The 17,767-nt window shown below is 36.4% G+C and overlaps 1 protein-coding gene across 2 annotated transcripts in view; it reads right to left on the bottom strand.

Annotated features, from left to right (window-relative positions):
• LOC148346385 (glutamate receptor ionotropic, kainate 2-like) overlaps positions 1–17,767 on the bottom strand; it is a 125,890-nt gene that overhangs the window by 65,467 nt on the left and 42,656 nt on the right. For both annotated transcript variants that reach the window (XM_088325633.1, XM_088325632.1), the window contains exons 4-5: positions 10,405–10,586; positions 7,187–7,240 (exon numbers count right to left, since the gene is read on the bottom strand). In XM_088325633.1, the coding sequence (XP_088181759.1) occupies positions 7,187–7,240; positions 10,405–10,586 (236 nt within the window). The remainder of the gene's footprint in view (positions 1–7,186; positions 7,241–10,404; positions 10,587–17,767) is intronic.

The raw sequence follows: 17,767 nt of genomic DNA on the forward strand, positions 1-17,767 counted from the left end.
AAAAAATAAAAATAATATATATATATATGTATGCAAAGGCTCTGCGAACTCAGTTGGGCATTGTTAACACATACTAAATAGAGAAAATATTTAATTTTAAACCATTTAAGGACTTTGTTTTTATTCATCATTAATATTTTTCCATGTGTCTTTTTGAATGTTGTTCATTATTGATTTATTAAGTAATCAATTTAATTAGATTTTATTTTATATATTTATTTTAAATATGTGTTTGACTTTCATTATTTTTATTTCCTGATTATCTTTTATTGACTTCTTAAAATGTATTCTTACATTTTGTTAATATTCTATTTTTCATTCATTTAATTTTTAAGTGAGTTTTGGTTATACAGTATTTGTTTCGTTTTTTATACATGTTTGTTTTCAGTTAAATAGTTTTTTATATTGATTTTTTATTTTAATTGATGATTTTTTAATTATTATTTTTAACATGCTGTATAGATTTTTCATTTTTTAGGAAGAATAAAAAATATTAAATGCACACACACACACATATATTTATACATACACGTGTATATATAACACACACACAAATCTATCTCGCTCTAGTTTTTTTTCTCGTTCTGTCTCGCTCGATTGTTCCCTCTCGTTTTCTCTCTCTCGCTCATTCTCGCTCTCTCTCTCTTTCTCTCTCCCTATTGTTCTCCCTCTCTCTCGCTCGTTCTCTCTCTCGCTCGTTTTCTCTTTCTCTCTCTCTCTCCCTCTCCCGTTCGCTCGTTCTCGTTCTCTCGTTCTCTCTCGTTTGCTCGTTCTCTCTCGTTCGCTTGTTCTCTCTCTCTCGTTCGCTTGTTCTCTCTCTCTCGTTCGCTTGTTCTCTCCCTCGTTTGCTCTCTCTCTCTCTCGTTTGCTCTCTCTCTCGTTTGCTCGTTCCCTCTCTCTTGTGTTCGCTCGTTCTCTCTCGTGTTCGCTCGTTCTCTCTCGTGTTCGCTCGTTCTCTCTCGTTCTCTCTCGTGTTCGCTCGTTCTCTCTCGTGTTCGCTCGTTCTCTCTCGTGTTCGCTCGTTCTCTCTCGTGTTTGCTCGTTCTCTCTCGTGTTTGCTCGTTCTCTCTCGTGTTCGCTCGTTCTCTCTCGCTCTTTCTCGCTCTCATTCTCTCTCTCGTTCTCACTTCCTCTCGTTTGCTCATTCTCTCTTTTTCTCTTGTTCTAGCTTGTTTGCTCACTCTCTCTCTCTTTCTCTCTCTCTCTCTCTCGCGCCCTATCTCTCTCTCCTTATATTTCATTTATCTAGTATTATACATCGTTATTTCTTTTATTATAATAGTAATAAAAAAATGTAATAAAGTATTTGGAATCGGTCATCCGTCCCAGGACGAATGGAACGATTTTTTCCGCGTTAAAGAGGCAGCGTTCGAGGCGGCATTCCAAAGAGGATCTACGAGTCCCAGCTTGCGATTTTGCAAAATAATTTGCAATAAATTAGCACCGCCACAATAAAACCCACACCATAAAACAATTAACTTCGAGGTTAATTAAAAGCGCCGATTTTAGCATGATGGATCGGTGGAAAAACCCGACATCGCTTTAGAAAGGATATTTTTAAGTCATCTTTATGTACAGGAGGAAGAATACCAATACTAGTTTTCGATATTCGTCCGAAAACCCATGATTCCAGTGTTGATACAGATATTCTATTCTTGAGTTTTAAATGATACCAATATCAGCTACCGAAAAGACTTGATATTTTCATGTTTTGTTTTTTAATTGCCTTTTCTTCATTTTAAAGAACGTTTTTTTTTCTTTTCGGGCGGATACCAATACCGACGGTATTCATTAGTGTTCATTGATACCGACATCTAGGCGATAATTTTGGGATTTAAAAAAAAAAGGGGGGGGGTTTATGTTCTTTTCCTATTTATTATCATAATTTCTTCATTCAGACGGATACTAACTTCTACAATTGATACACGATACTGATACCGAAAGTAGCTACAATTCCTCATTTCATCTCAGAGACTCATAATTTCCATTTTTATCAGGAGTTGCCTTTTATTCATTTTAAAACTGATTTTTTTTCTCTCTCAGATTGATAATTTTTGGGGAGACGTCATCCATACCGATACCAGGTACTGATGCTACCAGTAGAAAAAAAATCACATTTAAAAGGACTTATTCTCTTACATTTCTATCAGTGGTCACTTCTCCTAAAATTAACGACGGAAAAGATTTTTTTTGGTGTGATACCGATACCAATACTCCATTCATGAGTTGTCTTTGATACCAATACCAGATCCCAGGAAGACTATATATTTTTCTGTAACTGCTTTTTCTTTGTTTTAAGATAGAATAAAATACGTTTTATTATTTTCAAGCACATAATGATTAGTATTCATTATTCCAACAACACATATCCAGTAGATAAAATTCGGATTTAAAAAAGATTGATCCATTCTTGAGCAATCATCGATACCAGATACTGATACCAATACAGAAAGTAGAAACAATTCCTCATCTCACCTCAGAGACTCATAATTTCCATTTTTATCGAGAGTTGGCTTTTCTTCATTTTAAAACTGTTTTTTTTTTTTCTCGGATTGATAATTTTGGGAAGAGACGTTATCCATACCGATACCAGGCACTGATACTACTTGTAGAAAAAAATCGGAATAAAAAAAAGACTTCTATTTTGAAATTTCTATCAGAAGTCACTTTTCCTAAATTCAATTACGGAAAATATATATATTTTTTGGATTGATAGAATACCGATATTCCATCCCTGAGTATTCTTTGATACCGATACCAGATAACGTTGGCACTAGTAGATTAAAAAATCCCTCGTACAGTAAGGAAAAAAGATGATGTCATGATTTGTATCGATAATTTCTTTCTTCATTGTGATAACTGAATGGATTATTTTTCAGGTGGATACTGACACTGATAATCGGTTTTAGAGTAGTCATGAATACCGATACCACAAGCAGATAGTTCCGCCTCTCACCTCAAAAAATTAATGATCGTTTGCAATTTTGATCAGCTTTTCTTTATATTAATGATAGAATAGATTTTTTTCCTTTCTGATATTGATAACCAATTCTTGAGTAGTCATAGACACTGATACCAGATAACGATACCACTTGTTGATTAAATTTCTCCTTTCACCTCTAAAAAAATACCGTTTTCATTTTTTCATCAGTACTCGCCCTTTCCTTATTTTAACGACTTTTTTTTCAAACTGATAATTAATTCCCGAGTAGTCATCGATACCAATAACGATACAGCTAGCAGATACAATTCTTCCTCTTACCTCTAAAAAATCATGATCGTTTGTTTTCAGCTTTTCTTTATTTTGAAGATAGAGCAGATTTTTTTCATTCATATATTGATCACTGATTCTTGAGTAGTCCGACACTGATACCCGATACGGATACCACTTGTTATTTAAATTTCTCCCATCACCTATTAAAAAGACTGATCACTATCATTTTTGCAGTAGTCGTGATTTTCCTTATTCTAATGAAAAACATTTCAGACTGATAATCCATTCCTGAATAGTCAATACCGATACCACGAGGAGATACTATTCTTTATCCTACCTCTAAAAAATAATGACTGTTTGGAGTTTTTTTTTCAGCTTTTCTTCATTTTGATGACAGAATAGATTTTTTTCATTCAGATATTGATAACCGATTCTTGAGTCGTGAAAGACACCGATACCAGATATCGATACCACTTGTAAATTCAATTTCTCCTTTCACTACTAAAAAAGACTTATCATTTTCATTTACTAATTAGTAATCACTTATCCTCATTTTAATGACAGAATTATTCATCGATTCTTGAGTAGCCATTTATACCGAAACCAGATACAGATACTATTAGTGGATAAAATTTGGATCCAAAAATTGTACTGATCTTTTTTCATTCTTTATCAGTCGTGGCCTTTTCCTTATTTCAATGACAAACTGATTATCCATTCCCAAGCAGTCATCGATACCAATACCACTAATCGATACAATTCTTCCTCTTACCTCTGAAAAAGACTGTAAATTTTGTATTTGTATCTGTTGTTTCTTCATTCTAATAGCAGAACAGATAAAAATATCTTTAAATATCTTGGGGTGCGGCCCAATTACTCCTAAGAATCCGGGGTGCGGCCCAACACTTTTGCCCGCCTCCTCCTAAGCAAGTAAAGTCCGATTTGATCCCAGATGCTTCCTCTTCCTTTGTGGCGTCTTGATGAAAGCGAAACGCTGTCAGACGCACCCCGAAATAAAATTTCTTTTAAAAACCGAGACGGGGCGCCAAAGGTCGGCCGGGGGATCGAGACAAAAAAATCGATTGAAGCGGAATCGGCGAAAAATTCAAAGGAGGGAGAGGGTAGGGCTTTAGTATTTATAGCGACGGGGAAAGTTCAACCTTGTCAATCACAACAAAGTCAGGTGATAGTTGGAATAATGGGGGGGGGGTTTGCAGGGGGAGGAATAAGTTATTTTCAGACAGCAGGTAAACAGATAAAAATCAGGAGGAGCAATTTTAGTAATGGAGCCGATCTTATTGATTAAATAATAATTCAAGATGCGTGTTCATTTTACGCCACTAGTTGGCATTAGTGTTTAATGAATCAATGAAAACGTATTCTCTTATTTTGAAATTTCAAGCATTTCGGCTTAATGACAATAATATTGTTATTTGTGTTCACTTATTTCTGAAATATAAATATCAATAAATAAAATAAAATGAGCCAAATTATTCATTAAAAAATAGATATAGATGGCACTATAGATATATCTCATCTCATCTCATTAGCTGCACCGCTTATCCTCAGTAGGGTCGCGGGGGTGCTGGAGCCCATCCCAGCAATCATCGGGCAGTGGGCAGGGGACACCCTGGACTGGTTGCCAGCCAATCGCAGGGCACACAGGGACAGATAACTCGTTCGCTCATTCACACCTAGGGACAATTTGGACCGGCCAATCCACCTGAAATGCATGTCTTTGGAATGTGGGAGAAAACCGGGGTGCCCAGAGGAAACCCACGCAAGCACGGGGAGAACATACAAACTCCGCACAGTAAGTCCGGTAGCTGGATTTGAACCCACACAGGAGGTTCCCAAGACCTTAGAACTGTGCCGCACACGCGCTATCCACTGCTCCGCCGTGCTGCCACTATAGATATATAATTTATATATTATAATGATAATAATATCATTATACATATATTACTTTACTGGGTTATTGTATGATAACAACAACAACAATAATAATAATTTTATTTTTGAAATATTAATATTAATCAAAAAATCATAATAAAAATATAATTACTTAAAAATAAATTGTACCAATGTACGTCTTTATTTAATTTTTGATTTTATAATATCTATAGTAAAAACATGCAAAAGATATTGCATTTTTTCATCAATTAAGTACAGTAGTTTAATTATTATGATTTAATAATACTATATTTAAGAAATAGAAAAACAATTAAAATGGGCTAAATTATTCATTCAATAATTAAATTTAAAAAAAGAAATCATGGATTAAGATCGACAATAATAATAATATAATATACGTATTACTTGCGTTACTGTGTTATTATATGATAATACTACTACTAATAATTTTATTTTTGAAATATTAGTATTCATGACAAAAAAAATCATAAAAAAGATATAATTACTTATGAATAAATGGTATCAATGTGTTTCTTTATTTCATTTGTGACTTTACAAAACAAAACTGTGCAAAGAAATATTGCACTTAGTATCTATTAAGTACAGTAGTCTGATTTAATCAATTAACAATACTATATTTAAAAAGTGAAAAAAATAATAAAATAAAAGGAGCTAAATTTTTCATTCAGATAAAAAAAACCTTAAAAAAATAAATCATTGATTAAGAAAAATTATAATAACACAGTATCGCAAAGTAATACATATATAATATTATAATTTGAAAACACAAAAACAATATTGAGTGAATTCACTATTTTAATATGGGCAGCACGGCGACGCAGTGGTTAGCGCTTGTGCGGCACAGTTCATGTCATGGGAACCTGTCGTGGGTTCAAATCCAGCTCCAGACTTCCTGTGCGGAGTTTGTATGTTCTCCCCGTGCTTGCGTGGGCACTCCGGTTTCCTCCCACGTTCCTAAAACATGCATTTCAGGTGAATTGGCCGGTCCAAATTGTCCCTAGGTGTGAATGAGCGAATGAGTTGTCTGTTCCCGTGTGCCCTGCGATTGGCTGGCAACCAGTTCAGGGTGTCCCCTGCCCACTGCCCGGAGATGGCTGGGATGGGCTCCAGCCCCCCCGCGACCCTAATGAGGATAAGCGGTATGGCTGATGAGATGAGACTATTTTAATATCATTCATGTTGACATTTTTCATTAAAACATATTTAAATATTTTTGGGGTTGTGTTAATTTTTTGCCACTAGTTGGCATTAGTGCTTCATGAATCATGAAAATGTATTATTCCATTTTTGAAATATGAGAGAATGTCTGCTAAATGTTTGATAATAATAATATTTGAATTATTTGTAATTGTTTGAAATATTTGGGAAAAAATAATAATAATGAGAAAACCTGAGAATGATTCACTTTTACTTAATCACTTATCAATTGAATGTATTTTTATTTTTCTACTTAAAAATAAAGTATTTTATTGATTTTTTATTCATATCAACTAATGATATCGGTTGAACCAATAGAAAACAATACTCTTTAAAAAATACAATAAAAAATGTGAAAAATTATTGTATGTACCGAAACAGTTTTTTTTTTCAATAAATACGACGGGAAAAAAATATTAATTTAAAAAAACAAGAAAATAACATATTTAGTTGTATTCAATTCATCATTAGTTCATTACACCAATAAAATCCATTCTAAAAATTGAAAATATTTATAAATGTATTCTTTTACACAATGTCAATAATTGAATCAAAACAAACATGAAAAAAAACAATTTTTATTTACTATACTAATTAAATCATTTTAAAACATCTGAAAAATGCATCAAACAATAATATAAAATGAGAAGAACTATTATTTATTATATTTCAACTATTAATTTCCAAACAGTTTAGAATAGGGCGAGGTGGCATGAGGCTATGGGGGAGGAATAAGTAAATCACACAAACGGATGGAACTCCAACAAGCAATTTTACCAACGATAACGATAAAGACGCCATTGAATCGAAGATAATTGAAGACAATTTAAGCGGACTCACCAAGGTGGTAAAAATGTAGTGGTAGTACTCAGTCATCATTCCCATGGAGAGAGCCTGCAAGTAAGAAAAAGTCCAAATTAATTCCGATTCATAAAATGTGTCCACAATAAAACCAGCAGACAAAATAAAACGCGAGGAACCGAAATGATCTTTAATATTCTAATTTTGTTTACTCGGGAGCCCGGCAGCTTCCAGCCTGGCAGTTTTTCAACTTGACGTTTTTTTTTTCCCCGGCAGCTCATAAAAACGTCTAGACTTTTTCACATTTCATCCGTCAAATTTCACGCCCACGGCAATCAAAGTAGAGCGGGTAGAAGTATTTTCTTTAGGAGTTCTTTAATAATAGTTTAAAATAACTATACTGGTCAAAAAAACCTAGTCGAATTTCATTTGCGCTAGTTTTTCACCACTGGCTGGCATTAGTGTTTCATGTTCGTGAGTTTATGGTACCAGATACAAATATTTGCAGGATTTCATAGTCATTCATGTTATCAAATACCATTTTTTTGCTTATCTCTGAAAAGCAGGGGGGGGCGCGTTTTACACTGATAACAACAGCGACCAGATGATGAAGGTGCTGTATCCGAGTCGGATCGGGAGGCTTCTCCAGCTACTGGTAACGGTGGAAACCAGTGCCGTCTTTTCATTTGTAGGAGCAAAAAAATGTTTGTTTTTTTATTTAGGAAGGAATCATTTTTTCGACAAGTTTGACACAGGCTAAAGCTAATTCTAGCATTAGCTCTTATTTATATATCAAAACATGTTACTATCTCTTTGTTGACACAGGCTACAGCTAATAATACCTTTAGCATTAGCTCTTTATTAATTTATGAAGAAATATTTTTAGTTTTTGGACACGTTGGCACTGGCTAAAGATAATTATAGCATTAGCATTCACTCTTTAATTATTTAAAAAGAAAAATGATTATTTCTTTGGACAGCTCGGCACAGGCTAAAACTCGTTATAGCATTAGCTCTTTATTTATTTATGGACAAAAATGATGACTTCTTTGGACAGGTTGACACAGACTAAAGATAAGTAAATCATATATCATCAGCTCTTTATTTATATAAAAAGAAATAGTTTTATGGACAAGGTCACAGACGCTAAAGCTAATTATAGCGTTAGCATTAGCACTCGATTTACTCATGGAAACATATTATTTATTTGTACAACTTCACACAAGCTAAAGCTAATTATAGCAGAACCATTCATTCTTCATTTATTTGTGAATAATTATTATTATTTATTTGAACCAGTCAACACACGCTTAAGCTAACTATAGCATTATGAAGAAATTAGCATTAGCTATTTATTCATCACAAAGATATATTATACTTTTTTGGGAGACGCAGATTAACGGATTATATCAAAAACTCTTTAATTACCATAAATAAAGACAGTATTCTAATTTTTTGGGACAAATTGAAACAGGCTTGAGTTTATCGTAGCATTAGCATTATTTATTTTTTATTTACGAAGATATATGATATTTCTTCGGACAAGTTTACACAAGCGAAAGTTAATTATAGCATTAGCTCTTTATTTATTCAAACGAAATATTATATATTACAGATTATAGCATTAGCATTAGCTCTTTATTTATCATGTCAAGTCATTTTTATTTGTATAGCCCTAAATCACGAAGAGTCTCAAAGGGCTTCACAGATTATTACACTCTTATTTTCTTGGACAAGATGAAACAGGCTTAAGTTTATCGTAGCGTTGGCATTATATCTTTGTGTATTTATGAAGAAATATGATATTTATTTGGACATGTTTACACAAGCTAAAGCTAATTATAGCATTAGCATGAGCACATATCATAATAAGGCAACCGTTGCGGGCGCCCCGTAGCAAAAACCGCTGTTTTAATTCTTCGATAAATAATCTTTCCTGTAGTTTCCTACCAAGAAACAGCTGCAGCCGCAATTCATCCGCCGATACGCCGCCGGGGCCACGTCCGTTTATTAAGGGGCCCCGCGGTTCCCATAAACAACGTGCTCCGATTGAACGATTTTAGCATGCATAGGAGCCAGATCACATCTCCTAATTACAATTCTCCACCGTACGATGGAGACGGGTTCAGGGACGAGATGGCATATTTCACGGAGCGATGACGGCGTTACCCCGATTGCTCGAATCGGTTTTGGAGGAAACTTTTTACGCTTGTCTTCTTGAAGGGACAGTGTGTAATATTTGGTGCCTCCTAGTAGTACAAAACACTTTCATTCAGTAAAAACAAACAAACATTGATTTGTATTTTTTACATCATGGAATCCCTACCTAGAGGTCACCCTTGTAATTTTCTGGCATCTTGCTTCTACACTGTGCTTCTGGCACTGTTTTTTGTTCACATCGGACATCAGTCCCATCTAACGGTAAAATGTTCCACACTGGGACTTTAAACATGTAGATTTTAGAATACAATTGATGCAAAAGTCTTGATTATGCCATACGATTTTGCCTTTAAAATCTCATTTTATCACAAAAAAGGATGTTTCTTAGATCATTTATATATAGAACGGGTTGAAACCGGTCTAAATTGTGGAAACAGCGGTCTTACAAAGATCAGGCTTTTATTTCTTGCTTTTTGGCTCTCTTGGGCTTCCATACTACCGAACTACCTGCTCCTTAACTCAGCCGTCGAATCGTAAACCAAGTATATGTTGTGGTAAGAGACGATTTTTTTAAAAACATTCGGTTTTTATTTATTGCTTTTTTTGGCTCTCTTGGGCTTCCGTAATTCCAAACTAAATGCTTTAAAATCCAGGCTGCAACTTAAAGACCAGGTAAAAGCAGGCCTAAGTTGTGGCCCAGTTTTTTTTCTTTTTTTTTCTCAAAACCCGTTTTTTATTGGCACACTTGGGTTTCCATACTCTCATTCTATGTGCTTTAAAATCTAGGCCACTATTTCTAGACCAGGTGAAAGCAGATCTAAGATGTGGTACAGTTTTTTTTTAAAGCCGTTTGTCATTATTTTGGCACTTTTGGGCTTCTGTACTCTGAACCTAGCTGCAATTTGTAGACTAGGTAAGAGCAGGTCTAATTTGTGGTATTAGTCCTTTTTTTGTCTTTTGGCACTTTTGGGCTTCTGTACTCTGAACCTAGCTGCTCTTAAATCCAGCCAGTAATTTGTAGACACGGTAAAAGCGGGTCAAAGTTGCGGCACGGGGTCATCGTTTTTCCTTCTTCTGTCACTCTTGGGCTTCCGTACCTGCTTGAGGATCCATGCGGCCATCTCGTGTCCGCAATCAAAGATGACGTGGAACTCTTTGGCCTTCTTCATCTCTTTGAGGAGCGGTTTGGCGTCCTTGGTCTCGGTGGGCAGCTGTCGGATCTTCAGTCGGATGTTGTAGCGGGACGGAGCCTTGATCAGTTCCTGGAGACGGATCAGGCCTGGAGAGCGCAAGGGACACAAAGTCGGTTTACAAAAAGAACTCTATTTAGAATGAAAGAGAATTCAATCCATCAATCTACCAATCAACCAATCAATCAGTAATGCCTAAACAGAATATTCACGCAACAAAACAAAAAAAATTCTTATGAAAAATCAATTTATCTTCACTACTGTTCAGGTTGATTGTCCCACTATTTCTTGCTTTCTATTTCTCTACATCTACTGTATCTATCCATCTATCTCAATCGCCCTGTCTCGCTCTCTTTCTCCATTGACATCTATCCAACTCTCTCCATCTCTCTCCCCCTCTCTACATCTACATATCACACAAATAAATCGTTAAAAAAAAATCATGCATTTTCCTTTTTAGTTTATCTCTCACAATGGACATGCACCTCCGATGAAAATTTCAGACCCCTCCATTATTTCTAAGTGGGAGGAATAGCAAAATTGCAAGGTGTTCAAATTCTTATTTTCTTTACTGTATTTCTCTCTCTTTCTCTCTCTCTCTCCATCGCTCTTTACATTTATCTACCTCTCTATCTCTATATGTATGATTATCTATTTTTATCTCTATCATCTATTTTCTAGCCATCTATCTATCTATCTATCCCAATCGCCCCATCTCGCTTTCTTTGTCCATCGACATCCATCTAACTATCTCCCTCCCTCTTTCTATATCTACATCTATTTCTCTCCGTCTCTCCATCGCTCTTTACATTTATCTACCTCTCTATCTCTATAAACATAATTATCTATTTTTATCTTTATCATCTATTTATACTTCTCTCTATCCATCTATCTATCCCAATTGCCCCATCTCGCTCTCTTTCTCCATCGACATCTAACTCTATTTCCCTCTCTCTCTCTCTAAATCTACATCTATTTCTCTCTCCATTGCCCTCTACATTTATCTACCTCTAGATCTCTGTCTATTTATATATGGTTATCTATTTTTATCTCTATTGTCTATTTATACCTCTCTCCCTCTATCTATCACTCTCCAACTCGCAAACCCTCTCTCTCCCCCCAACTCTCCCTCTTTTTCCCCAACTCTCCAACTCTATCTTTCGCTCCCTCTCTCTCCAACTCTCCAGTTCTCTCTCCAACTCTCCATCTATCTCTCCATCTATCCCCCAATCGCTCTTTCACCAAACCCAACCCTGACCCTGTCCCGATTCTTCTACTCCCTCTCTCCCTCCCTCTTGCTTACCAGGCAGTTCATGCTAGAAACCCCTCCAATACGGCAGATTTATTTTTTTAAATTGCAAAGAAGAGTGGGGGGACATTGCTCCACAGTGTTGTGAAAGACTCATTACCAATTATCTTAAACGTTTGGTTTCCGTTATCGCTGCCAAAGGTGTCCCAATTTGCTCCAGCTCTCCGACTCTCTCTCTCTGACTCTGGTTTCCTTCTTTCTCTTTCTCTCTCTCTGACTCCATTTTCCTTCTTTCTTTCTCTGACTCTATATTCCTTCTTTCTTTCTCTCCTTCTTTGACTCTTTTTTTCTCTCTCAGATCCTCTTTTCCTTCTTTCTCTCTCTCTCTCAGACTCCTTTTTACTTCTTTCTCTCTCTGACTCTTCATTCTTTCTTTCTCTCTCTCTGACTCTTTTCCTTCTTTGTCTGTCCCTCTGACTTATTTCCTTTTTTTACTCTCTCTGACTCTCTTTTCCTTCTTTCTCTCTCTCTCTCTGACTCTTTTCCTTCCCGTTCTCTCTCTCGCAATGACTATTTTCTTTTATTTTCACTCCCTCACTCTTTTCGTTCAATCTCTCTCTCTCTCTCTCTCTCTCTCTCTCTCTCTCTCTCTCTCTCTCGCTCCTTTTATTTCACTATTTCCTTCACTTTCTCTTTCATTCACCTTTTGTTATTTTCTCTCTCTATGTATCCCTCTTACCCTATTTACGTCTTACTCTGTCTGTCTTTCTTTCTGTTCTCTGTTCTTTCCTTCCTATTTCCCCCCTTCTTTCCTTTCTCTTTCTACTAGTCCCGCCCCCGTGAGAGTGTTTTTTTTTTTAACCATGTGGCCCCCAAGCTCAAATGAGTTTGACACCCCTGATATAGACCATCTTGCCTGTGCCCCCCCCCCCCCCCCCCCCCCCCCCCCCCCTCGATGAGAAGGACCCCAGAGTTCAGCGACGGGATTGATGGGAGAGATGATTACTTGTCACGGTTATAAAAATGGATGGAGGGCCGAGGGTATTTTCAGAACCGGAGAGCGATAGGATTTTCTTCTTCTTCTTCTTCTTTTATATGAAACCACTTTAAGATAGCTCGAGCAATTTCTTATGTTGAAATGAAGTGCCGTGTGGGAGCTTTAATGGGGTCCTCGGGAGCGAGGTCGGAGCTCTGGAACGGGAACGCGGACGTTCTCCTTGTGAGGAATAAAACCATCGCTAGAGAGGTTAGCAAAACTCGAGGGCAAAACATCTGAAATAGACGCTTATAGGTGTTAGTATGTCAATTTTTTTTTTCATTTTAATGGAATTGTAAAAAAAAAAAGGAGAAGCGACCTCACCCTATCGCTTTCTTCGCTGGCGGGGATTTATCGTATCGAGAGTCAAATGCTGTTCAAGCGAAAATCGATTACCCAAAAGTCAGATTTTTTTTTAATGCGAAATAAGAAAACTCACTCGCTCATTTACACCTTGGGACAAATCGGACCGGCCAATTAACCTGACACGCATGTTTTTGGAATGTGGGAGAAAACCCATGCAAGCCTGGGGAGAACATGCAAACTCTGCACAGGTTGGATTTGGTCCGTTGACCTAAGAACGGTGCCGCAGACGCGTTAACCACTCATCCGTCGTGCCATGTTGTGGCCGGCAGGGCGGATGGGGGATTAGCGAGCAGCCCCACAGTGCAGGGGTTAGGGGTTCAAGTCCAGCTACCGCAGCCTTCCCGTGTGGAGTTTGCATGTTCTCACCGTGCCTGTTTGTGTTTTCACCGGGCACTCCGGTTTCCTCCCACATTCCCCAAAACATGTATGTCAGGTTAATTAGCCGTTCCAAATTGTCCCTAGGTGTGAATGAGCGAGTGAGTTGTCCATCTCTGTCCCCAGCTCACTGCCCAAAAGACAGCTGGGATGGGCTCCAGCACCCCCGCGACCCTACTGAGGTTAGGCGGTCCAGATAGTGGATGGATAAGAAATTTGTACATTTTTATTGAATGTTGTAAGTCAGAAATACGTAGGAAATTACAATATTTTGGAAATAATGAAGAAACAGGACATTATTGGCGAGTCTAAGACCCCGTTCTAAAATTTCTGTATATATAATGTATAGATATATATACATTTCACACAAATTAAGTTGTTTTTATAAATATATAATATAGAACAATACATAATAAAAAATTTGTTTTACATATTTATTACTCCATTTTTTAAATATTTCATCAAAATTGATTTTAATTATTTCATTTGTGTTTAGAATCATTTTTTTTTACTAGTCGGGTTACTAGATATTTTCAAAAATACATTACTAACTTAATTTTTTGTATTTTCTCACAATTACTATTAAAATATTTTAATGTAAATATTTTTCTTGAAAATATAATTTTATCATTGCTCTTCAGTTAATTATTCATTATTATTTAAAAAAAAAAAATTAAAAATTGTATTTATTTGTATTGAATAATTTATAGTTTTTTCAAAAACATTATGAGTTAATGTATTTCCTTGAAAATAATTTTAAGGCATAGGACAGTTTAAAAAAATAAGAAAAACGTTGTTCAGGAGAAAAAAATAGTGTAATTAATAGTAGAACAGGAAAAGTAAGAATGAAAAGTAGTGAATTTAAATTTTAACAATTTATTTTTACTAGTTTTCCAAAAACAATTATGAACATTGTTAAATATCTCATGTTATTTTTTCCACTTTTACTAAAATATTTTCTACATAAATCTTACTTCAAAAATTTCTAATTCTTATGATATCTGTATTTCTCTATGTATTATATTTCTGAAATAGTTTTCTTCTCTTTTATTTAATTTTAATTTTGGATCCAATTTCAGTTAAAAGAAAATTATAAAAAAATCATATTGAATTCATCTATTTGAAATTAAATTCAATTAGTTACAGTAAATAAATCGGGAAACATATTGATAATACGTAAGATAAACTGAATTAAAAATAATAAAGTAAAAAAATAAAATAAAACAAATAAAGAGTAAAATGAGCTAAATTAATTTTTATAAGACAAATTTGAAATATTTTCCAGAATTTTCTAACCGCCCTCTTTTTCGGGGATACATTAGATCATTTTTTTCTTAATTTATTCTTCATGGTACTTCGTTTTCAGCTAATATATTATTATTTCATTATGATATTATTTTATTTGTATTTAACTTCCATATATATTTTAGAAATCCTTTTAATTTTTGTTTTATCCTTTTATTGTGAAATCTCTCCAGACAAAAGTTGGCTGCATTGTCACTCTGGGAGGTGTTAAACTCAAAATAAAAAAATAAAAAACGTCATGGGAGACGAACGTTTTGGAAAGACTGCAAGCGCCGATATTTGCGACTCCCCGCTAATGCCTCCCGACGTTCCCCAACCCCCCCTCCGGATCATCTAACGGCTGCGCGTGAATATTTTATCTCTTTGGATAGTCTTTGCCGCCGGCCGTCAGATAGGCTCCAAATCAGTAGCAAAGGGCCCCGGAGCGTCCAGCCGTGTGATTTGTGAAACCAGGCCAGATGCAGGTGCCGGTGGGAACCGCAGGTGGGGGTGAATGCGGCTGTCGCTCTTATTTTGAAAACAAAAACAAATTGGTTCATTTCTCTACATAGTGAGCTGATGTAGTTCCACTCCAATCCTGATGGGGCGGGGCACATCATCAAATTCACGACTGTATTAGAATTCTCAGTTCAAATGCACCTGCTCTCTGATGTGCTCAGAGGTGTGTGAAAGCAGACACTGGAGAACAGACAGCTTTATGAAGATCAAAGAACACACCAAGCAGGTCGGGGATGAAGTTAAAAAAAAGTTCAAAGCAGTGCTGGAATCCAAGGCGATTTAACAACATTTACCCAGCTCCTGGAGCACTGTGCGAACTAGTAATATTAATATCTGTAAACCTACCAATACTTGGCTGTCCCCCTAAACCAGGGGTCGGGAACCTTTTTGACTCAAAGAGCCATAAAAGCAAAAAATATTAATTTTATTTTGGGAAAGAGCCACACCATATATTATGAGACAAATTTACAAAATTGCTAAACCCGCACCCCAGACAAAAGCTTAGTCTTCAGCACATTTATTTTTGATGATTTGATAAAAATTATGAAAAGAGAATAATGCCAGAGCCCCTGTCCCAAAATCAACAAACATACTACTTTAAACTTGTCTCTTTCTTGCAATTACTCAAGATCGGTTAAACTCCTTTTGACCCTTTTTTTCATACATATTGGTTTCAAAACCAGATGCAAGCTGTTATTGTGTAAAAACGTCACAACATTCTGCAAATAGGGAGCCTGATGAGCTCACTTTTGGCGCAGATGGCGTAGGGCGAGAGATGGGAGGGAGTGCTTGCGCTTTTTGCATGGCTCCACCCATCCCTCCCACTCACCCAATCAAAAGACTAAGTTCTCTTCCGGTGTTTTGGCGTATTTACAGTGTGTTCTGTGGATTCATCATAAGGTATCTGAACACTGAACACAGATTATATAGTGAACTTTTATATAAAGGATTCTTTAGCGTTGTACAGCCAAAACGAGTTTTTCCCCCCCCCTTTTTTGTGTGACACTTTGACTGTAAATTGTAGTGAAAAACGTGCCCTATATATACTGCGAAGTATCGCCGTAGGACTTAGCTTTGGATTGGCTTTGCGTGTACCTGAATAGGACGAACAACTCAAGTCTCGAATAGGATGGAGAAATTTTGCATGCAATCAAATTCGTCTCTGAGCCATAGATATTCATAGAAAGAGCCATATATGGCTCGCGAGCCATAGGTTCCCGACCCCTGCCCTAAACGTTCAGTCCAAACAAGGAAAACTAATCAGAGACCAAACAAGAGGCCCATGATCACATTGGATGACTTGCAGGAATACACAGCTGAGATGGGAAAATCCGTGCGTAAGACAACTATTAGTCAAATTCTGGATAAATCTGCCCTTTGAGAGTGGAAAGAAGAAAGTAATTTCTGAAAGAATACCACGAAAAGGGCCCGTTTGGTGTTTGCAAAAAGCCACATGGGAGACACAAATAACATGTGGTCAGATGAGATCAAAAATGAACTATTTGGGCTGAATGCAATGTGTTACTTTTAGCGCAAGAATAACACTGCACATCTCCCTGAAAACACCATTCCCAGTGTCAAACATGGTGGTGGCAGTGTCATGCTCTGGGGTTGCTTTTCTTCAGCAGGGAATGGAAAGATTGTTAGAGTTGATGGGAAGATAGATGTACCCAAATACAGGGTGACTTTGGCGGAAAATTTGTTGGAGTCTGCAGAGACCCAAGAACAGGGCGCAGGTTCACCTTCCAACAGGACAATGACCCTAAACATAATACAACATCTTCAATGGAATGGGTCAAAACTAACAAACTAAAGGAGGTAGTATGGCCAAGCTTAAGTCCAGACCTCAATTCTATAGAGTCAGGGACCTATGGCTCGCGAGCCAGATAAGGCTCTTTTCATGAGCGCATATGGGTCAGAGATAAAATTATGGACTTCAGACGCCTTTTAAAGCATTCAAATTCTGATAAGCTCAGAGTTGAGTTCGATGCATGCATAGGCGACTTAACACAAGTAGAAGGACTGGTTCGGTCCAGTATTTAAATGGAACAGTCTCAACTACAGTTTACAGTCGAGGTGTCACAGTTTTGGCTATATGCCGCTAGGGAATCATTTGAATGGAAGCTCATTAATTAATGTATGTTTAATGTTGAGGCACTTTATGGAGAAAAACCCACAGAATAAACTGTAAACACCCAAGCACACAGGGCAATTTGATTTGGTGAGCGGTAGGGGTGGGCGGAGTTGTGAACAAAGGGCTGTATGCACTGAAGGTAGATACACCAATGTCCTCGTTTGCAGTATTTTGTGACATTTTTACAAAAGAACTCTGCCTGCACTTTGTTTCGAAACCATTATTTAGAATTTAAAAAAAATAACAAAAAATTCAAAACGAAGACCCTGATACCATTCTTATTGCATACATTTTATCAATTCATCCA

This window comes from Urocampus carinirostris, chromosome 20, assembly GCF_059441175.1.
Source record: "Urocampus carinirostris isolate Australia breed hairy pipefish chromosome 20, RoL_Ucar_1.0, whole genome shotgun sequence".
NCBI lineage: Eukaryota > Metazoa > Chordata > Actinopteri > Syngnathiformes > Syngnathidae > Urocampus > Urocampus carinirostris.